The 23617-nt window shown below is 48.7% G+C and overlaps 1 protein-coding gene across 2 annotated transcripts in view; it reads right to left on the bottom strand.

The window, feature by feature from the left end:
- Window positions 1–23617, bottom strand: part of EPHA4 (EPH receptor A4) — a 198731-nt gene that overhangs the window by 71364 nt on the left and 103750 nt on the right. Inside the window, exons 1-3 of one of the 2 annotated variants that reach the window (XM_015871334.2) lie at window positions 21654–21846; window positions 21067–21134; window positions 16641–17304 (exon numbers count right to left, since the gene is read on the bottom strand). In XM_015871334.2, the coding sequence (XP_015726820.1) occupies window positions 16641–17304; window positions 21067–21134; window positions 21654–21813 (892 nt within the window). In that variant the 5' untranslated portion in view covers window positions 21814–21846. Of the gene's footprint in view, window positions 1–16640; window positions 17305–21066; window positions 21135–21653; window positions 21847–23617 lie in introns of those variants that run through there. The other variant, XM_015871333.2, reaches the window with a different exon arrangement.

The following is a 23617-nucleotide window of genomic DNA, read 5'->3' on the forward strand; positions in this document are numbered from 1 at the left end:
AAATTGAAATTCTCATAATTAATGGAGTTTCGCTGATGTAAAAGCTGGAAGATGGGAGAATCAGACCCAAGGGTTGTGTGTGGAGAAGATGGACATGAAAGAAGATCTGAGCAATGCACTGTGCATTGAGGGTGGCTGGGCTCATGTCTCTGTGCAGGTTGAGGAACAGCTACCAGGAACGTGCTGCCAGGTCAGTGCAGGAGGTGCTGCATTACCAAAATCTGTCTGAAGACAATGAAGTGGGCACTGTCACTCTCATTTAAGCATCAGTGCACATCCTGCCAGGCAGTGGGAAAAAACAAACCAGCCTGGAATGATGGCCTAAATATTCTCCAGTGGGTTTAAAAATAAAATAATAATAATAAAATGAGAATACACAAGCCCAGAAGGGACAGAACATTGTGTTTCTCCCTGCTTCTGCACTGAATTCAGCCGCGTTACCAGGTAGGACAGCGATCCCCTGCTCTGACCCCCTTTCTGCATTGACCAAGTGACAGTGCTTAAAACTTGCTGTATGTAACTTGGGCTTGAGAAATAATTCTACTTCTGGACTTGAAATTTCAAACATGTTGCAAGTCTGGCTACAATGAAGCACTGCCAGCCTCCCCTATAACAAAGAAGGCTTTTCCAGTGTTTAAAGTCATCGCCAAGCATGCCCTGCGGATTTAAAGCCATCTTTGTATCATTTCTTCACAAAGACAACTTTGGGCCTCATAACAAACAGTTCACAGCCTTAGGTCACACAGCACGAACTATCTGTGCGGTACCCCACGCTTAGGGTTGTGGGTTTTTTGGGAAGGCCCTGGCTGGCACTGCACCACTGACCCTCTGGTAACTCCCTGAGCATCAGGAACGCAGCAAGGCATTTGCAGGATGAGTTTCAAGCACCCTCAGTTATCATGGTGTGGTTTGAGCAGCACCCCAAAACCACAAGGCAAGCTGATGGGATGAGATATAACAATCTTTCTTTACCTGCCAGATGTTACTGACCATATGAGATCAGCTGTTCTGCTAATAGCTGGGGCCAAAGCCATGCCACAAAGAAAGCCCCTATCAGAGGTAGCCCTGGAACTCATGATATTAGAGCTGTGCTGCACAGCAAGCTGGGGCACCACTCGCCTTCAGAAGGTGGGCAGGATGTTCAGGTGAATGGTGCAGCCCATTAATCAGAAAGCCTCCAGAGCTGGGTCTGAAGGGAGCAGCCAGCAGCGGGCAGGGTGGAGGCTGCAGTCTCTCCTTTGCTCCTCCACACCCTCCCCAGGGCTGTGCCTCGAGCTGGCGAAGCAGAGCCAGGCTGAGAAGGAAGCACAGCCTCACTGCAATCAGGGGCTGCTCAAGGAGCCCCAGGCTCCAAGGATTAAAGGAGCCAGCCTCCGGCTCCTCCTGGTCTGTGCTCACCAGCTCCTCAGAGCAGAAATCCTGCTGAGGGCAGCAGCAGCAGCTGGGGGCTGCAGGTGCTGCTCTGCAGCATGGAGGAGCTGCAGGCACAGGATGGCCCAGCAGCTAATGCAGGGCCTGCAGCGCTGCCATACCTGCCTCCACCAGCACCTGCCCAGGGCCCCACGTCCTCCCCTTCCTTCCCTTTCAGGATTTTTGAACCAAACCAGCCTACCCATAACACTTCAAGTACCTCAGTCTGCCATCTATGTAGCAGGTGGCCATGCTGCACAAGGTTCCAGCACAGTCAGCAGCCATATATATGTCTGGCAACATTACCCCACTATGTATTCACCACACCTTGCCTTCTCTTGTACTCAACATGGAATTTTCTTAGGTCACTGCAAAATAAATGCAAAGAACCAAAAAAAGACAACTCTTTCCTTTAAAGGCCTTCTGCTGACAACAAGAAACTGTTTTTGGTGGCTTTATGTTTTGTCAGGGTTGAGCAATCACATTGGTTTACAACAATCTCTTTTCAGTTCTCCACTATTCACATATCCCTTTCTTACAGAAACAAGCAGACTCAACCACACGCAGGTGGGAGCTCCTGGCCGCACTCTCCTGGTGCTCCCCCCAGCCTACAGCCCTGCCATGGGCTGCCAACACTGCTCAGGTCACTGCTGCTGACCCCAGCTGTCTTCCTGCTGCCACCTCCTTGTCACCACCAGCAACAGCTCCACAGAACAGCCTCAGGTCCAAAAGGTGACTCTTTTTTTTTTTTACATTTCAAGTTATACACGGAGTTCCCCTGACACGCAATGGCTTCCTGCATCACTGTATAGCTGACGTTTCTCTTCAGAGGATGTTCCTAGCCAGGTCTTCAAGCAATTAGAAACATGGATTACTTTCCCCTCTCCCCTCCTGCAGCCCCAGGCCAGCAGTCCCCACCAGCACAGCCCAGCAATAGTGCAGGCCAAGCACTGAGGCATGTGGGGCTGTGGAGTACTGCAAAGGAACACATTCCGCCTGTTCCAGCCCTAGGCAAGTCTTTATGAGCTAAGATACCTAAAAATGTTTGTACCAAAATCAGTACAATCCTGTACCTTGCTAGACCTCACTTCATTGCAAAGAATAGCATCTGTGGCCCCACTCTGAGCTCATGACTTCACACTACCAAACAAAATCAGCGCTGCATATGAAGTTACTCTTTGATCTGGTAAATAAATAAATCCATAGTGAATTCAAGCTCGATTACAGCGCTTCAGTGTATGACAGTAGCAAGTTACTGACAAGTGCCACTTTCACACCGAAAACATGCATTAACACGCACAAGTTACAACAAAGGTCCACTGGCTCTATACAAGTTTATCAAAAAAATATTTTGGCAGTTTTACGCAGGCTTTTATATGTATTTGTCAACACATCAGATCACAGTTCTAGTTACTATGTGCAGCCCACTATTACAAAGAAATTCCGAGCTTCATATGCTGGAAAGGACAACTTGCTTTACCGATATCCGTGTGTGCGTGCTTCCATGCATACTCATAAATGCAGTTGTCGTTACCGCCGAAATTTCATTTGCATGCAAAATACCTCTGCTGCAAATTACCAATAACATAAGGGAGCCCATGAAATGTTAAAGACTTCAAAGGATGAGAGAAAAAACTATTTGCATTTTGGGACTGGTCCAAAGCACATTAAAGTCAAGGGGAGTCTTTCCATTGTCCGCAACAGATGTTCTGACTTGAGGAAGTTTTGATGCAAGTTATTGACATAACAGTAGCCAACAAGACCACAAAATCCATTTTCTGAAGAAACCAAATGTTAACTTTGACAGACGCCGCTTTTTGCCACAGCAGTTCTCTCCCGGGACAGTCTTTGCTACATCTGCTGCCTGCAATACATCTTTCTGTCCTGATACCCCACGTTCATTCCAGTTTTTACACCTAAACATTTTTCTCTGTTATCGATGACTTTTAAATTCCTCCCACATCTGCAGATACCAAACCTTGCAATAGTGTTACCTAATTTCACATAACTGGCTTATGAGACAAGTACCTATAAAGGATGACATTACAACTGCCAAAGTAGCTTTTGATAGATCCTTAACTATAGGGCATACAGATATCAGCTGCTTTCAGTTGTTGAAAACCTGCTAGTGGTTTTCAGGACAAGAACAGACAAGAGCAGCTAGAGCTTATTTGTGAATGATCAGCTTAATCAATATTGCTTCAGTGAGCTATGTGCCATTCAAACAACATTTTAATGCAACCACTCATCTGGTCAAACACAGTAACGCCCTTTACAACAGGGCAGAAATTGTGTCCAAGGATGAGAAGCAGAATGTAGGGCAATAAAAAAAAGGAACTGGACTTGCATGCATACAAGTACTAGGGAGAGAAATAGTGCCACATTCATTTAATTAAGCTTGAATAAAGTATTTGTTTTAGAAAGGAAAATTTTTCCCAGCATAACCCAAAAGGAAATGTAATAACAGGGGTATTTCTCTAGCAAAAACGCCCTCAACAAATGCCATATCTATTCTGTGTGTGTAACCAGTAAACAAAAATCAACCCCACAGCAACAGAACAACAACAAAAAAAAGCACTAGGACGTAGTGTGCATTTTTCTTCCTCACTATACTTCAGAGTCATAAGCACTCCTCATATTTCACAGTAAGAGGTTTTATTTCTTGGTTCCCACAGCTCAGGTAATGATATCGTAACTCAAAGGAGGTGCAAGGCTTGCTATGGCTCTGACCTCGTAAACAATCTTAATGTCCCTTCTCCACACCCCAACACATGGAGGACTATACCTGAGCAGGCAATGCCTCCTTAGCAGATACCTGTTCATTCAGATTGTAAGCGTACACATGCTGCACGTTAAGACCAACCTGGGTGCACAGAAGAGGTTGCCATCTGCACACAAGAAGCCACCTTTCAACAAGCTGAGAAATCCGCCAAATACCTGAGCTGCGTGGGAGGGAATGCAAAATTAAGTCCAAACGCAGCACGGGCTCACAGAGCGAAGCACACAGCACTGAATCTGAATGAGGTGGCGGAGGCATCAGCACCTCCAAGCTGCCCACTCTGGTCCCAGTCAGTGGGAGCCACCTGCCCAGTGAGCCAGGAGCCTGATATGCAGGGATGGAACTACAGAGCCCAAGACCTGCTCAGACTGAAACTGCTTCTCTTGGGGGAAAGGAGCTGAAAGAGATTGTGATCAGGTCTCTGTTTCTAGGTCAGACCTCAAAGGGCTGCATCGCAGCTACAAGACGACACAGATGGAGGGATCCCATAGCAACTGCACAGGAGCATTTACTGCAAAAGGCAGGTGAGAACTCTGGTTAGACTGCTCCCCTGCACCACAGGAGGATACCTGTACCCAAACCTTGCCACCAGAAGTTCCACTACCTTGTTCTGAAAATGTCCCAGTCCCATTCCATGTCCCAGGGCAATCTGCACTGGCACTACACCCCCTCTCCCTCATATCTTGCTTCATCTGTTCTGTTTGCTACTTAAGCCCACTATTTCCTGCCTATTACCAGCTCTGTCCATACAACAAACTCGTACACACCTCTGCTTTAAGAAGTGAGGCATTTCAAGATCTCTTCAACTCTAAGCAAGCCCAAAACTTAAACTCCTTGAAGACAGCAGAGCAGTAAGTTCTAACACAACCCTTGTACCCTTTTGGCCTTTGTATCCAGGAATCAAGGTCTGGTCTAGTTAAAAAGACACCGCCTAGTATTTCAAGTATTTCCTTCTGGAATAAAGCCAAAACCATGGCAGGTGATAGGAACAAGAAAATCAGAATCTACTCTTCTGAAAAAGCTTTTTGAGGAGCCAAAAGGAAAAGCACTCCCTTAAAGAAAATTCATCTCCCCTTATCACCTGTACTTATCTATTATCAAAGGTCTACTTGCAAGATTCATGTCTGCTGAATTCAGGGCATTAAACAATTTGTTCCAAGAAATTAAATGCACACTGGATGAAGGATGCAGGAATTATGAGCTAATGCACAAAGAAAAGACAGGTCAAAGCAGCGCTGCACATCCTTATTGTAGCTCCACACACTGTCAGCAACGTGCACGCTTCCAATTTAATTTTATACCAGGCTTTTGTTCCTTCAAAGAGCTTCCAAAAAAACCCCAAACACAAGTGGAAGAGGACAGGGGACCTCCTCTAAACACAGCTGTAAGGTCTGATTTTCAGAGTGTTTCTTTCACACAACTCATCCACACCTCCCCCCACTGCAGCTGACAACTTCCCTGTCCGGAATCCATCGGTGCAGGGGCACCAGCTCCATGCCTACACGTTGTGGAAAAACTGCTGGAAAACATTAAAAGCCTTGTTCCGATTATTGCCAATTCTGTGGTGGGGGAGAACAGCAAGTCTTCAGTCTTTTTGATTGTAGGGAGCACTAGGTAAGTTACCAGGTATTACATACACATACTCTAGATTGTTTTATAATGGGCAAATGCTGCTCTCTCTGTACCCTGACACTCCCCAATAATTCCATCAGTCTGAGAGATAGAGCTATAACACTTGATCTAATTGCATTTAAAAGCCCAAATAAGGCTCTTGCAATCTAAGCTGAAGCAGGTAAGTTTCTTCTGTGCCCTACCCAAGTTGCTGTGACACAATACTTACAACACATTGCAAATGTGAAGAGTTATTCCTTACAAACACCCACCTTCCCTGTTATTCAGCTGGTTGAAGGGCACCTTGCCATCATTTATGACAAAGGCACAGAGACAACTGAATGGCAATTACTCAGCATTTGTTAAAACGAATGCCTCACCTTTAATAATTGCACAGTCACATTTCTTTGTGCAGGGTCAACCTGAAGTCCGGAAGGGAGACTTGCTGATTGACACAAATATGTTTGTATTTCAAAGGGCAAACTACAGAGTCAAATAAAAGGCAATGTTTGCACAAGAGTTAACTGAGCCATTTGGCATTCGCAAAGAGCTCAACAATCCCATGGAAAAATGTCTGTCCTTTGCTCTGCCACAGTGCATTTTTAACCCAAACTTTAATACAGGTGTATGGAGAGGTCACATTAGCTGGCTTTCTGCAGGGATCGTGGTAAGTGCACAACCACAAGAAAGGACTTAATAGTGACCTTTGAAGAAGCAAAGCAACATGGTGGGTAGAGCTCCGAGCTCCTTCTCACAGCCATGCCCACAGTGAGCAGGCAGCTGCTAAAAGCTCAGCACAAATTCCAGCTACAGAGCACCTCTGTTTGCATGGAAGAACAAACCAAACTCAAAACGGGAGGAATGTTGGAGATCTTCCTTATACCTCTGTGTACCAATTACAGCTCAGCCTGAACCCAAAAGCCCTTTACAGACACTATTCAGTGCAGCCCTGCAGGAAGGAGACAGGACACTCAATAAGGCCACACTGCTCCTGGGATTCCACAGCTCCTGCAAAGACAAGGGCACATCGCTGTGGTCACAGCCCTGCAGTACTGGATCACCCCCCAGGTGAACCTGCTCCATTCAGCCTCCAGCAGGGCCCTCACAGCTCACGGTCCCACTCCCAGGGCCAGCAGCTCTCCCTGGCAATGTTATGACTCTGCTCAGCTGTCTGCCTGCTGCTGCCCCAGCTCTGCACACAGGATTTTCTTTTTCTTTCTCCCACAAATCAAAGTGCTTCACCTACCTTAAAGCTCCAAATGGGTGTTTTCACAGTGCCCCAAACCCTTTGAGCTCTTTCCCAAGCTATTAAGTGCATGGAATTCAAGGTCACTGGATACATTAATTTTGGGTACATTAAAACTGAGTAACAAGTGTTTGTCTTCAAAAGAGGTATTGAGAATTTTTAAGGTGAATCAAGTAAATGGATTAAGCACCTGCACAAAGATAGATCCAGCCAGAAGAACGGAAATATTCTCACAGGTGATTAACGATGCACTTCAGTGATACACACAGCCTTCACATCTTTGTTGACTCCTCTCATCTCTTCCCCCTACCTAAACAGGCCTTCAAAGTGTTACTGAACTACTTCATCAGCCACATCTGTGCATACACAGATCCACCCAGCACTAAGTTGTGTGCAGCCTAAAGCACGGGACCATGAAAGCATCATGGCTCCTTCAGGAGTCTCCCAGATGTGGGTCAGCATGACAGGAGTGCCTGGGATCAGCATGTGACAAGGCTGCCACTGTGCCATGGGAACATCTACAGTAACAAACTGCAAAAAAAAAGAAGTTCTTTTGCATTAAGTGTAACTATTGCTACTCTGAGATTAAATATTACCTGGGAAGTACTCATTAACTGCAGAGCCCTTGATTAATGAGCAGGTGGAGCGTGTAAAGGGACTTGGTCTCGATTTCAGCTGTCTTATTAGCTCTACCCTGGACACTTCTGATCACCACAAAAATAAATGAGGAAATCCAGGAACTAATTACGAGTGGACAAAATGTGTCAACCTAATAGCTGCGTTTCAGTACTTCAGAGATTAGGAGGATGTTGGCAGGTGTGCAAAATGCAAATACCAAAGCCACTAGAAAGAAGCAGCAACAGAGCTGAACTAATCTCCCAGCAGCTCAGGTGCACAAGACCACAAGAAGCCTCCCAAGGAACTGTCTCCACTTCAGGTGACAGCTGGACTGAACATCATTGGATGCAGGAGATTTCAACTGCCACCGCCACTCCTGAAGGTGGGCTGTGTCTGCTGGCAGAGGGGCACTCAGGACTCAGAAGCTCGCTGAGCAGAAAGCCATGGGCAAGGCAGCAGCCCGCAGCTCCCAGCAGGTACCAACACTGGAGGTGTGCACAGCAGGCTGGGGGAAGCCAGACCCATCTTCTTCAGCTTGTCAGCAAACATGGCTGTATCTAAGCACCTCCTGCTATAATTATCCAGCAGCTACTGCCCCCGAGCATCTCTGTGAAGCAGTAGGGACTGCCCACACACGTTTCTTAATTTCTGTTTACTTGTCTCTTGAAAAAGCCCAAAGAAATCTTCTATACGCACTAATGCAGTTCAACAACATGCAGTACTCCAACATCTGAAGAGAAGTTCAGGCAACTTGCGCTCTCCTATTGATCTCCTCGCTTTCCCTCTAATCCTCACCATAATTACAGGAGTCGTATGAAGGAAAGAAAAAAAAAAAAAAAAGCCAGCTCTTTCCAAAGCCATCAGTTCCCAGAACCCATTTTCCATGGGCCCAGCTCCACGCCATCCCAGCTGGATGTGCCCCGCGAGGAAGAGTTCCCAAAACCGGTTGGGGCAGCACTGCACACTGGGGAGCAGGGCAGGGAAGGTATTGATCTGTGCTTCTCACATGGCACCATGCCCGCCAGCTGCCCCAGGCGCTGCCAGCCCGGGCACTTCAAAGGGGAACTGTTTTCAAAGCAGCCACCTCTTTTTCAACTACAGAAACATTTAAGCCCTGCAAACAAATGAATTCAAGCACCAGGTTCACAGAAGACCAGGCTGACAGTGCTCCTCAGCTCCCCAGACAGAGATGTTTTATGTATGGAAAGACAGACCTTGTTAATTAATGCCATTACAATGTGGCCTGGCAAGAGGCCTCTGGGATTTAAAATAAAGAAACCCACACCCTTTAAGCGCACGCTTTAATACAGAGATAGCTTGCATTACTATCAGAAAACAACACCAAAACCTCTTCAAGTGCTCCACTGCTTATCCTCTCCCATCCCTTCTCAGAATAAAAATGAAGTCTACTGAAAATTAAGTTTCTGTAATTCAATTCCTGTAATTCAGTATCAGCGCTGGAGAACATTTTGGCCTTTCTTAATGTTGATAAATAGGGAAAATAGAGCTGGCTGCTCAGTCTATTCAGTGCTGAGGTGGTGCAGCCAGGCAAGGCCCTGGCCATGGCAGGCCACTCCAGCAATGCACAGTAAAGCCACATGGCATGATGGATACCTCTGCCAACATATCAGCTTTGACCACGGGCTGCATGCAACTCAAGGAATAGATACGATGACAGGATTTAATTAAGGCCGGGGGAAGTTCCTATATATGCCATATCCATGAGATTTACAGACAGCAGAGAAATCAATTGAGTGCTCACAGCTTGTGTTACGCTTATTGTACAACTGGAGATGAGCTGTGCAGACCAGGAGAGCTCTCCAAGCAGGAGATGCAACGTTGCAGCTCTACCACAGCACACAGTCCTGCCTCCAAAGCCTGAGAGGGTCAGACTGGAGCTGGACTGGAGGCAGCCACCTCTGTGGGCAAAGGAAGGCCATGACACCATACCCCGGCCTGCAGGGGCCATGGACCCACCAGAGCCATAGAAGCACAGCTCAACACAGGACCATGTCACAGCAGGTCAGTGGCTGCTCAAAGGAACCAGGCATGGAGAGATAACACCATAAAATATGAACAAAATGGATCTCGTTTCCTCGCCACTAAATTGTTAGCTTTATGGGACTTCATGCTGAACGATATGAAAAAAAAATCCAATTTGCTTTGAAGCACATTAGTCTAACATCCTAATTATTGTTTACATTGCCATTTGCCTTCTATTAAGAATTGAATAATTACCCGGCGCTTCATAGTTTAAAAATACAAGCAAACAGGATTATCTGAGTAATTAAGACACTGTGCTGCAGCTTTGAACTGTGGCTGTACAAAGTACCCACACGCACAAGGAGAAACGATAGTTATCGATCACCTTATTTAAATGGCATCTTAAGGAGTTGCAGCATGCAGGACTGGCAGCTGATTAGAAGGTGACCAATTCCTTTTGATGATTAAGGGGGGGGAATTAAATAAATAAAGCTGTCTTGTGGCTGGGACACCAGGCAGAGCCAGGCAGTGCACTCTCAGCACACCTTTACCTCCATGCAGTCCCATGGAACCGACTGCAGCTCCACAAACACACTGAGATTGGAACCCACCCCCAAAAACAAAAGCACAAACAGACCTGGGAGCTGGGTTTTCTCTCCATACCCACAACTCATGGAACTAAAGCAAACAGCAACTGCACAGTATGGCTTTTTTTTTTTAAACCTTAATGGCCCATCCATATTGTACTTTAAACAGCATGGTCTCTCTTTCTGGGTGACTATTAGGGCAAAACCAAAGTTTTTGCACGTTCCTTTGTTGTTTTAAAGAGCCTTTCCTCAGTTTAATTATGCCACAAGGTTTCACACTGTGCACTTTACTACCCCTGTGAAATTACCTTCAAGTTAAACACTAATTGGGCATCCAGAAAAAGAAAGGAGAAAAAAAAAAAGGGGTGGGGGGGGGGAAGTAAATGAACCCCCCCCAATCTTATTTTTCCCCTTTGTTGGCTATAGGATGTAGCCCCAACACAATCAGGGTCCCAATTTCATACCACTGATTTATAAAGACACAAAATGGAAAAAGGGTACTTTAAAGAAATACGGTACATTCATGCAGCATGTGTTCTAGCTTATATCAATAAACCTTTCAACAAATCTGTTCTGAACAAGCCTGTGTTTTGGGAGCACTTAATGAGCCTCAGCTTTATTTCAAGCCAAAGGCAATTTTAAGTAAAGTCGAAATAAAGAAAAGTTAAAAAGAACAGAAAGCCACTAAAACCAAAAATAAAACAAAACGCAGGCCCTTGTGTAATCACAAGGCTTCAGAAAGCAGAACTTTTCTCACAGATAGTTTTCTTTCGGTAAATACAGACCACAGATTCATTTGTGCATGTTTACCCAAGTGCTACCAGCCGTCCCGGCCTCTCTACTCCAGGCTGCAGCCATGGGTTGGGGCACTAGGCAGCCGAGCTGGCCATGCCAAAGGCACTACTGGGGCTGTGGCACATCTCAGCCCGATGCACCGCTAACACTGAGGAGTGTGAGGCTTTAGGGGGATGTGTGTGCGCACTTATGGGCCAGAAGGAATCCCACTGTGTGACATCAACTGCTCCCCCAGTTGAGGCTGGAGCTCAAGTAGCGCTCTGAGGTCACTGGTGAATACCCCGAGAAGATCACAGCCCACAGCCCCAGCAGGCAGGACAGCAGCCTCCAGCACCTCCAGCAACCGCTTCTGCAAGGAGCGCTGAGCTCCAGAGCTTGGAGCTTTCCTGCACCTCAGCTGGAAGCAAGTGAGAGGGCTGCAGAGACTGGGAAAGTGACAGCCAGCCACAGTCAAAGGGAGACCCAGGACACAAGGAGCACACAGCGCAAATATTACACTCTCTCTTAAACAAAGAATTTAAATCAAAACAGAATCATTTGCATAAAATCCAAATCTTTGAGCCCTGCATAAACAGAAGGAGATTTTGGCTGGCATTTCCAAAGGAAGCTCTTATCTCCTTTGTGAAATGGGTGTGCTACTTTGCATGAGGGTGTATACAAGAGATGTAAATGAGAAGTTTGCTTGCATGCAAAAGACAAGTCATCCGACAGCTGCCAATCCCCATTCACAGAGAGAGCTTCCTCAGTCTCCAGGAGAGGAAAGAGAAGGGAACCAACATGTTTGCTTCCCAGGGAGGTGAAACAGGCTCTGAATATTTATAAAATGAATGTCCATTTAGTCATGGGAGTGCTAATTGTCTCTGATTCACAAAAGTGGGTGACCTCACCTGCTCCCTACAACGTATCCAAAGGATGTGGCATAATGCAACGAAACCAGATAAGATCCTCATCCCACAAGTTTGGGGGGCTTTCTGATGCAGCCTCCAAAGACCCAAGTGCACTGCCGAGCGTTTCTTTAATCACTTCTCACAAATGCAATAAAGCCCAAGCTCAGTGGAGCATGTTATTAGACAGATAATAACCCCTGCACAGCTGAGATCTAAATCCTGGAGTCATCACACACAAGACAGGTTGTCTGGAAAGTTTTTGTTTACCTTATTTTACTAAAACAAACCAACCAGGGTGTATATATGGCTCACAAAAGACTGTCCAGAACTGCCATGGAATTCAAGCTATAACAGCTCATCTCTCTTCAATTGAGAGGACCGTACCCTACTGAGCTGCCTCTTCACTGAAGCACACAGAATGAAGAACAGGTTCTGCTCTCCCATGTAGCAGTTGAAATTCTGTCAGCACTTTGGAAAGAAGTGATACAAGCCCTTCCCCAAGAGATACAAAAAGGCACCATTGCTTGATAACAGTTACAGCTTGAGTTCCTGGGAAAGAAAGCATTACAGAGTCTACACAACGTGTAAATAGAGGATCTTAAAATACCCCAATTGGTACCAAAAAATAAAAAATATTAAAAATAAATAAATACTGGGATCAACCTTTGGAAGATCCATTGAACTCCACCAGAGCACAGTAAACCAAAGCAGCTCTTAAACAGAGAGAAGCACCAGCTAAGTTTGGCTCAGACAGACTGTGTTTCAATACTGCTGCTGTGCCCCTCCTGGTAGCTTCCCTCTTCTCAGCTCCTTTAAAGCATAACGTGTTCAGTGTTGTTCTGACAAAAAAAACACCCTTCGTCTGACTAAAACAGGAAAGCGCACACAAATCATTTCACTTCCCACCCCGACAGAACCCACCATCCAAAAACCTTATCACAGGAAAAACAAAATACATATAATTAGACTGTAATCTTCTGATATAAACCCAACTGCTGCTCTCAGTGATCACAGTCACTCTTCAAAGCCTCTGAGATAAAAACGAATCTTATCGTTCAAATTATTACTTCTAAGGGACGCTTTTATCAAAGATAGCAGGAAAATTCTAAAAACAGCAGTGAGATGAGGACGGGAGCGAGCCATATTTTAAATGACACCGGATTTTCTGCCAATTGGCCGATTCACAGCTCAAAAAAAACCAAGTGGAGCTGAAGACAAAGCTGTTGGCTCTCATAACCTTTACAACATCACAGCACAAATCTCAACTGTCTCACATATTTATATTAAATGGCAGGTCTAAAATTGAGATTTGTAATTTCACAGCATCAAAACCATCACAGATGGCTACAGTCTATTGCTTCTTTAATCTGCCTTCTCTCCCTTCCTGCTTGCTTCCCCCTTCCTCCATCTGAGTTTAAAAGCTGTGTTTTATCGTAAGGAAATCAGAACTAAACGCAAACCGCAATATATTAATCGTGCAACAAAACAATTTGCATAACAATGACGCATATGAGCAGATCTTAACACTATGTCTCAACGCTGCCCTAAAGCACCTCAGCCGTGAGATGCGTCACCGGCTGGGACAGCTTCAGGTTCCATCAGTGGTATTTCACACTCTTGTCTCCTAAAGGACAGCACAGGAAGTTCTGGGAAGAACTATAAAAACAAGGATGCACAACAAGTTTGAGTTCACAGCACCCATTCAGCTGTCAGAAAGCAATCAGAGCTCATCTTGTATTTCTAGTAAACAAGACAGTGCTGTGGAAGCACTCCTGTGGCACTTCTGAAGCAAAACAAATAAGAATTAAATGCTCGGCCCTTTTCCATCCCTGCTCTGGGCTTCTGTGTGTCTATACACGTGCATGCATATATTCTACATACACATTCCGTGTACTTGTATTCCATACGAACCCTTGGAAGTTCAGCGAGGTGATTATCAAAGTCAGCAGAAAACCCAGCAGTTGTTTGACTGAAGGGCAGGCTTTGTGTAATCGTTTTCAAACACCTCCAACAACACACACCATTTTTTTTTCCCCATACATCCTGGTCAAGGTCAGAGTGTCATTAATATCAACTACAGGAAGCATTTTAGAAGGGAAGCATCTTCCCATTATACTTCTCCTACACAGACCAGATATTAACTAAACGCAGCTCAAGGAAACATCTCTTGTTCAAAACCCAGAGGGCTGAATGAACTTGAAGCCCAGCCAGCTCCCAGGGCCGTGAGGGGGATGCGGGTCTGGGAACGCAGAGGTCTCCCGCAGCTCTGCAACAAGTGCAGGCCCCGCTCTGCTGCCCTGAGCCTCTTCTGCCCAGCAAGCTTTTGTCACACATATAAAGTCTTAATCAATCCTAACTCTGACCCAAGGATCACAGGGGAAGATGGATGAGGGAACGGACAACCTCTGACCTCTCCTTGTATTTGTCCTGCCATAGTCAGCCCATTGAAAAACAATTGGGGTGGAACCCTCTCACCAGCTCCAGGCCCAGCCTGGCATCCTTTTATCGCCTTTCACAAATTCACATTCTCCTTCCTCCCCCGTCCTTGCTCCAAACCCACAAGAACGCTCCTCACTTCACCCTCCCCACACAGAGTGCCTCCAAGTGGGACCCAGCCCAGCTGTGGGGTGGCAGAGGGCAGGACAGGGGCCGGCTCCATGCCACAGGAGCCTCTCAGCTCCACGGGGCTCCGGCAACCAGAGGAGCTTCCTGGTGAACCGTGCTGGCTGGGGAACGGCAAACGCTGAAAGAGGAAACCACAAGTAACCACTGATGAAATGGGTTTAGCACTTTCCAATTACTTGCTGGCTCAAGTCCTCCGAGAAGAACTGGCACGGGCCAGCCTGACTCTGGCAAACCCAAGAAGACAGAAAGTTTCCTTCTCAGCTGTGAACGTGACGCTGCCTGGCCTCCCTCCAGCAGCACAGACAGGCCGCCGGGTTTCCAGAGCCCAGCAGGTACATGCCCTGCACATTCAGCCCCAAGGTCCGGTCCAACAACAGAAAACAAAGAGAAAAAACAGCCCGCTCCCACCACTGCCCACCAGGAAAACCTGAACATCTTCCCTTACAGAAGGCAGCGCTCATTACACGATGAGCCCATGTTGCATCCGGGCCGCTGGTGAGGAAAAGCATTAGATGTGTGTCAGCCGGTATGACCCGGGGCTGACCCAGCAGGCCTTCAGGAGGAGGAGGAATAATTTCCGCACAATAAACCAGGATGCTTTTCCCCTCATTCACTTCCTCCTCTCACAGCCCAGGCTGTTAATGTGTCAAGATGCTTTGCCTAGAAGTTACCGATCTATTTGAAGACAGCAACACCTCCTCAGCCACCCGTGGCTCTCCTAAGCAGTGCCACATCTGCAGGTTTGCATCTTCAATCGCATGCAGGTTTTCAAGTTTCTGCCTCCCAGAACTCCAAAGGCCGTCATTTACTCCAAACAGGATGCCCCCCTCATCGCTCACTACAGCCCATGGCAATTTCAGTGCCAAGAAGCACTTAAGACTTCTTCCATCTAGCAAAAACTCCACATATGAAGGCAGAGGCTCATACTTTGTACTTTTCCCGCCGAAGCCTAATTTCAATATACACTAAGGAACTTCATGTTGACTGAAAATTATGAATTAAAAGAAATCAAGCAGGATGTTCAAAAGACAGTGTTCTCATAGGAGTTTAGCACAAAGGCAGTCAGATGCTTGCTTTGCTAGCTTGTCCTCAGTCCCCATTAAATGAGGACCTGGTGAAAAACACCCTAAGAGGATGTGAAGACATTTAGCTCCAAAGCACCTTTCCCAAAAGCACGGGTTCAGATCTACTAAGTAACTCAGCTGCTTCAATTCAGCACCTGGCTGAATTCAGGCCACTGAACTGTGCAAAAGCATTTCAAATTTGATCTTCATTTACGCTTACACAAGCAAGAGTTTAGAAGCTGAGGCCAAAGATATTTTATTTATAAACTCTTCTCTCCTTCCTTAACCTTCTACTACTTTTCCCAGAAAGGAGAGATGAAGAGAACATAGGTTTTGAGGGTGGCTTTTTTCCCTCCCTTTTTTAGGATAATCTGTCTTTTATATAAACTTTAATCCCTAATTCAGCAGTACACAGGATGGGGCGGGGGAGCAGACTTTTAGCATTTCTAAGAGTATCCTAGCACCTCCATTATTAAGCTGACAATGGAAACCCTCTGAGAAATGAAAATATTTAACAAAGGCGGCAGTGTCAAATATCAAAAGGTTATTTAGCACTAAAAATTTGCAACAAGTTAAACACCAAAGACTTCCCCTTCTCAATGGGGGAAAATAATCCAGCTAAAACTGCTGCTGTTCTCTTTCCCCCCCCCCTTCTTCCTCCTCCTGACTCTGGTTCTTACCCCACTGCATTATCCAAGGGAAACTTAAAAGAATTGTCACTTTAAATGATGGCAGCTCAGCTGCACTGCTTTGCAGTCGCACGCATTTCGGTGGCTGTCACAGACCAATGCAAATTTAGTTGCCTGCTGCAAAATGCATTTTGCCTTCTGCCTATTATGGCAGTATCATTTGTTTTACATTACATAATTCTTAGCCTTGCCACCTGGAGCTATTGGACTCCTTCATTAAAGCCCTCTGTCCCATCGCATCCCACAGGGGCTCCTAATTACTGGCATTACTCCATTTACTCTCATCTCCAATTCAATTATGCATTCAACTAAGCCCTAATGAAAAGTACAATATGGCTCATCTTACCTTGGCATTCACCATTGCGTTCTTCATAGCCAGCATTGCACAGACAGTTGCCAATGGGTACCAGCCATTCACCATCTGCCCCGCAGTACATTTTTGGCACGTCCTTCTCTTCCGAGTTATTGACACAGGAGCCACGAACCTCCACCAGAGAGGATGTATCAGCCCCAGTAATGGTGTCTGGAAACTGTGCCAGGTTTCGAACTGTCAGTGGGCACTTCTTATAGAAGACACGAACAGAGACCAAAGCAATGCAGGCACCTACATCCTGGAAAGCCAAGTAAAAGCCTTTCTTGCTCAGAGGTCCCACATCCCGCACTTCTGTATTCAGCTTCATGATCCTGTCGCCAAGGTCCACCTGGGTGAAGCTCTCATCAGCAGCAATGGTGTCAATCTTGGCAAACTGACTCTCTCGAATAAAACGCTCCTTATCATTGTTTGATTCATAGTAATAGAGGTTGAAAGTCTCTTTGCAAGTTCCCATGACACCTGGCAGGCTGTTGCAGTCTCTCAGCGTGAACTTGATTTCAATATATACCCTCTGAGCCCCCTCGCGGGGAATCCAATCAGTTCGTAACCAGTTATTCTGACTGGGCTCCATCACATTGCAAACTTGGTAGGTGCGGATCGGAGTGTTTTTCTCATCCATTATGCTCACCTCCTCCCACTGTCAAGAAGAAAGAAGAGAAATGCATCAGTGTTCAAAAGGAGCAACAGACCTTCACAGTAAAATTAACCCACCCTTCCACAACTAACAGGGAGATGGCATTTTTTCCACTGCGGGAGAACAAATAAACACATCTATTGTGCCATAGCCAGGACTTCAGCTACTTGGACATTCAACAAGGAACCCACTGAAGAGAAGCAGGCTCCAAACCAGGTAAGACAAAACAGCTCAGCCCCCAGGACCTGAATTGGATCAGGGCACATGCAGCACTTCACAGCCTGGTAGCACAACACCAGCCCTGGTGTCTCCTCTGCAGCAAATGAGAACCTCTCTTTGTACACGTGAGCAACAGGCAGCGAAATCATATGACAGAGATGGAGAAACATCCAGATTTCTGGCATCACCATCATGGCTCTTACACTGCTAAACCAGCCCTGGTTATTTCTAACAGCTTCCAAACTGAGCCAGCTCCACCTTCTAGAACTCTTCCACTCTTCAATCAAGTTCAGGCACCTCCTTCAGAAGTGCCCAACTAACAGGCAACACAATTATGGAGCAAAGATGCATGCAATCCAAGGAAGACACGCAAAGAAGAGATCTTGCACTAAACCATTGCAGGATGAGGAGCTTAAAGAGAAAGAAAACATAAGCAAGAGCTTTGGAAACAAACAAACAAACCAACCCCAAAATGTTTTAGAGATTGTGATACATGAAAGTTCACCACAGTGCTTTCCTGGAGTGGGAAGAGGGGCCTTGGCAAGATACTCCTAGTAAAACCCCTGCAGTGTTTTGGTATAAGAGAAATCCTTCTTCACAAAACACCAACAAGGCAGCACATAGTAGATAATGCCTGAATGCTGCCTGAATGCTACACAAAAAAAGTAGATAAAAATCATCCTTGGAAAAGAAAGAAAAAATAAAAACAGCAGAAACTTCAGAGAGACTTCCCAGAAGTGCTGTTCTGAACCACGGCTTTGATAAACAAAAGCCTTCTTAAAGTTAAGGGGCTTCCAGTATAAGATCCTGCACGCTCCTCCCAAGGATTGCTCATAGGAGAGCCATTTTTACTTAAAGAGATTCCAGCTTAGTTGAATCCGTTTATAGAAAGACAGCAGTCAGCACCATGAGTCACCAGGAGCACAGAGAATAATATTTTATTTGCTGCCCAGCTATAACTGCAAATTAAAATGGAAGCAGGGGATGGGGAAGGAGGGGGGAGGGAAGTCAATACTCAGCATGCCATGACTTTCCACAGAAAAAGGTAAAAATAAATCTTGAGAAGTCATCTATCAATGTAAAGCGTAACACAATGTTAGTAAGAAGACAGTTATTTAATTTACAGCTGCCACGAAGCTAGTTTACTGTTACGATGTTGTCTTTATGATCCATCAGTTTCCATTCTGCTTATGTCCCATCTAGGCTACCAGTATGTGTGTGGCAGAAGGGAAGGGAAGCAGCAGAGGGAAGCAATACTTGCTGACGGGATTTCCTTTACCTTGCTCATACAAAGGAGGATGCTGCAACGCAGATCGACACAGAGCCGGCTGAGGCCACAGGCCAGGCAGCAGTTGCACTCAGTGAGCCTTGCTCAGGAGCTCAGCACGGCCCTGCCTGCCAGCACACAGGCAAACATTCCTTACTTCATGGACACACAAACCAAACTCAAGCACATCTCCCTGCCAGAGCTGAAAACGACCAGAGCCCCAAGACTTCCAGCCACTGTGAATGGTTTGTAACTCCAAGTACGTGGTCAAAAGCGTAAATCCAAGCTTGAAAACAAAAAGTTAACTTTCATAATTCAACTCATCTCACGGTTTAATGATGCAAAGTAAAACATTCTGGGCACAAAACCTGCTTCTCATCTGCGAAACGCAAGAGAAAAATCATTAATTATGTCTATGCTGCAATTCATTAATTCCTCCAGGGCTACTATGTGTTTGATTACAGCCAGTCGTTGCTAAATGATGGCATTTATCTCCAACCCTTCTTACTCACACAGCCCTCACAACCCAGGGACTGGCTGAGGTGCAGAGCTGAGTCTCCTGGAATAGATGTGAAGGTGAGCCCAGATAAACTGGTGCTGAAGGATGGGGTCTTCCCAGGAACATAAAGGAAAGAGTTCACTGCTGCTGCCTGAAATAAATCTGCAGCACATGAAGCTAAAATAAACGCTTTCCAAGCACAGACTCTCAGAGCAGACCATGTACTCTTAAATTTTTCACTACTGGCTTAAAAATAGAACATGCGTATGTAGGCTTAGTGAAACCAGTCACGTCCACAAGGAGAGCACACTTTGCCTTCTCCAGCTTGCACGGAGCTTTCCAGGAAGACATAAGGGGAAAGGGAGAACTCAACAATTATTTGTAACAAAGCTCTCCCCGGTCATCAATTCACCACTGACTTACTAAAACTTATACATTGGATCCTACTTTCATCCACAGAGCAGGTTCCCCTAGTGGAGCTGTATGACAGACCCTGCGCACAGAGCTGCCCATCCCGGGGTGCAGCCCTACAGCCCAGCCCAGGACAGAGCTGCTCCTGGCAGCAGTGCAGGCCGAGGGCTGCAAGCAGCAGGCACCGCAGCGCAGCCTGCAGGGCTGCCACTCAGTCCCGTGCTCCGGAGCTCAGTGTGCCCAGGCTCAGCCCCAGCCAGGGCTGTAGTCAAGTTCAGGCAGAACAACAATAGAGGAGCCAAACAATCCCCCTTTCTCCCATGTTATGGCTATTCAGAGCTTATGCATAATGCATCGCCAACGAGCACAACCTCGGATTCCTTCCACCCGCTGCTGTTTCCTTAGCTCTCTTCTAATTACAAGCAGGAACACACACACAACTAAACACATCGGTTTCTCAAAGAACCCGGCACTTTGTTACGTACGGGTCCAGCTCTTTCAGCACTTATTCTTCATCCAGTTTGGCTTAGGGTGCTCAAAGAGAAGTAACTAAGCCGCTTTAGCCATCTAATACTAAAAGGATTTGAGTGGGGGGCTTTTTAAAAAAAAATAACTATTGTAATTAACGAGTACCGTGCATTGCCTGCATCTTTAAGTTGTTCTCTTTAACGAAGCCCCTTCTAACCACATACCGAGGTGACCCCGGCAGCCCCAGCAGCACAGCCCTGCATCCCACGGGCTGGCAGCAGCGGGTCGCGCTGCGGGCACCCTGCCCTGCTGCATGCAGCCCCTCCGCTGCCTCGCGCTGAGCCCCGGCCGCCTCCGGGTGAGCCTGCTGCTATCACCGCCCCGCAGGGAATCGGAGCGACTCTCTTCTAGTCACCTCTATAAGAAACGCGCACCATCAGAGCCGGGCGGCACAGGCTGCGCTGCAGGTACCAACGGGAGCCCCAGCGCACCGCATGCAGCGCGAACCCGACGGCGGCACCGACCCACGTCGTACCCGTGAGCGGCAGCGCCCGGAGCGCGGCCCGACGGAGCCAGCCCCCGGTCGCAGTAATTACAGCCGGTTCAGCCGCCGGATCGCGTTTCTCGTCGGTCTTTCGCCTTTAAACAGGCACCTAAGCCCGTGCCTGAACCGATCCCTTAATTCCGAAACCTCTTTTCTGCCCTTTTGGTTTCTACTTCTTCCATGACAGAGCCATCCGAAGGGAGTATAGAGTTTCCCCAACAAAGAGTAATTCACTCCGCGAGCCCGGGCCGAAACCCGACCTCCCCGCCGCAATCAGCGCTAATCGCGCCATTAGGGCTCTCTGAAACGCACTAATCGCCCCCTTTTGCCCTCGCGATCCGATAGCGGCGGACTTACCCCTCCTTCCAGCGGGCTCGCGATCCAGCCCAGCTCCCCCTGCACCGAGCGGGAGTCCAGCAGGGTCACTGCGGAGACAAAACACAGCGCGTTACGCTCCGGCCGAGCTCGGAGACACCGCGCAGCCGAGCGCTCCCGAGCGCGGGGACCCGGGCAGGCGCCCGCGCTGAGAGATACGGAGCTGCGCTGCTGGAGCCGCTCGGGCGGCGCGGGGCAGCGGGGCAGTGTAAGCAAGCGGAGCAAACAACAGCGAACGAGCGGCGCCTCGCACGCTCGGCGGAGCGCTGCCCGGCCACCGGCACCCACGAGCGGGCCGGATCCCGCCGCAGCCTGTCCCGCGCCGAGCCGAACCCAGCCCGCTCCTCAGGCACCACCCGGAGCCGCTCCGGGAGAACAGCGGGAGACGGCGGCTCCTGCCCCGGCCAGAGGTGCGAGAGGTGCGGGGGCTGCGGCACCGCGCTCCGCCCCGCGCACCTGTGCGGCCCCGACTCGCGGCACCACCCGAGGGGCAGCGGGACGGACGGACGGACCGGCACCGACAGCGAACTTTATCGCGGTGCGGGGAGCGCGGGTCGGCCGCTGCTCACCTTCGTTAGCGGGATACACGCGGGAGCCGGTGACGGCCCCGCAGACACCGACGAGCAGCGGGAGCAGCGGGAGCAGCGCGCCGACGGGGACCCCGGCCATGCCGCCCGGCCGCGCCATCCCAGTGGAATAACGCCCGCATGGGCGCGCGGCCATAGGCATTGCCAACGGGGCGGGACCCGCCGCCAACCGCCGCCAATCGCCGCCCGCCCCGATACAACCGCCCCGCCCCGCACCGCCCCTGCGAGCGGCGGCCGAAACGGGCGGCGGGGACGGGAACGGAGCGGCCCGAGGAGCTTCGGAGCGGGGAAAGCGGAGGAGAAGGGAATAACGAGCGGAGCAGATGAATGAACAAGTACAGGAACGGCAAACAGCCCGAGCAGCCCCCGCCCCATCACGGTACCACGCGGCGACCCGGAACCGCGGGCACCGGGCACGGAGCGGCCCGCAGCGCCCCGCACCGCTGGGCAACAGCGACACCTGGCGGCCGCGACGAGCGCCCCGCTGCCCCGTCCGGAGCGCCGGGCACCCCCCGCACCATCTGCGGTAACGATGTGATCATTACTTTGCTGCCTCTGAAAAGGCACCCTAAAGCAGGCAGCGCTGGTTCCAGTGATGTGAGCCTCCCACCTTCACGTCGGGGTGAATGATGCGGAGCTGCTGGAGGGGCAGAAGCCTCGTTTGTTTCTATTGCAATGACAGAAATACCAGTTGTCATAAAAAAACGACATACCTTGAAACCTGTAAAAGATTCCAGGTGTTTTGATGCCATTGTAATTCAGTGATCTTTTCAGATGAAATAAACACAGACAATACAAATCGGGCCTGTAAATTTAACAACTGAAACAGCCCCAGTTGAACCAACTCCACTGCGCTTTGGCTGTTAGGAGGGTGTGAAAGAAGCCAGGCCAAAACAACTGCTGCTTCCTCACTCGGGGTCACTCAGCACGGCCATGCCCACACGGCCATGCCAGCAACAGCAGCACTCGGGCTGACCCTGCCCACAGCCCACAGCGCACACTGGGATCCGGCCCTGTCCGTGCTTGGCAGCAGCAGGGCAGCTATCACAGATAGATTGCTGTTCCCCTTCATTCACCATTTGTTTGCTGTTCGTTCTGAGGCACTGCTGAACACTGTGGTACACACACAGCATCCTGCTGGCAGGTACGGTGTGCTCAGATCACAGTCCCGCAGCAAGCACCGTTCCTAGCAGGGCTCTGGAGCATCACACGGCTCCGCACAAGGAGCTGCCTTGCACCCTGCCCGGCCATGAATGCAGCACGCACAGCCTGGCGCCTTCCTGCCCCAGCGGGATGTGGGGCTGCTGCACACTGCGCCATTCTCCCCTTTCTCCCCCTGCCCACCTACTCACACTCGTCCATCTCCCAGAAGCTTTTTGCTGTCAGTCAAGTGACAGCCTCGGTAGGAAGCGCTGTGTGCTCGTGGGCCTCCTGGGGCCCAGCACCACGCTGAGGTGGGGAAAAGCAGGAGGAAAAAGAAGCAGCGGGGGGAGGAAGCGCAGATCCTCCTTTAGTATGCAATCCCACAGCCTGGAGGGGAAAATGCACCCGGCTCCTCTGAAAAGCTTTTTCCCACAAAAATGTGAGCCATTTACCGCTCTCCCACACAGCTCGCACCCAGCCAGCCCCTGCACAGAGGGCACTGCAGCCCGAGGCAGCTGTGTGCCTGCAGCACAGCCCTGCACAGCCCTGCAGGCCCAGCGCCCAGCATGGTGGCACGGCTGACACTGGCACCGCACTGCGCACCATCCCCTGCGGGCTCACCGACCTTTGTCAGAGCTGTGAGCACAGCACATCTGCCCAACCAAACCTGACCAAACCCCTTGGTAGCTGTGTGGGAGCAGGGTCCAAGCAGGATGCGATTCCCCGGGCTGAGCTGCCGTTAGCTGAAGCTGCTGCCGGAGCACAGAAAGCTGCAGCATTCCAGCGAGGAGAGCAGCACAGCA

The sequence above is a fragment of the Coturnix japonica genome, chromosome 9 (assembly GCF_001577835.2).
Source record: "Coturnix japonica isolate 7356 chromosome 9, Coturnix japonica 2.1, whole genome shotgun sequence".
Lineage (NCBI taxonomy): Eukaryota > Metazoa > Chordata > Aves > Galliformes > Phasianidae > Coturnix > Coturnix japonica.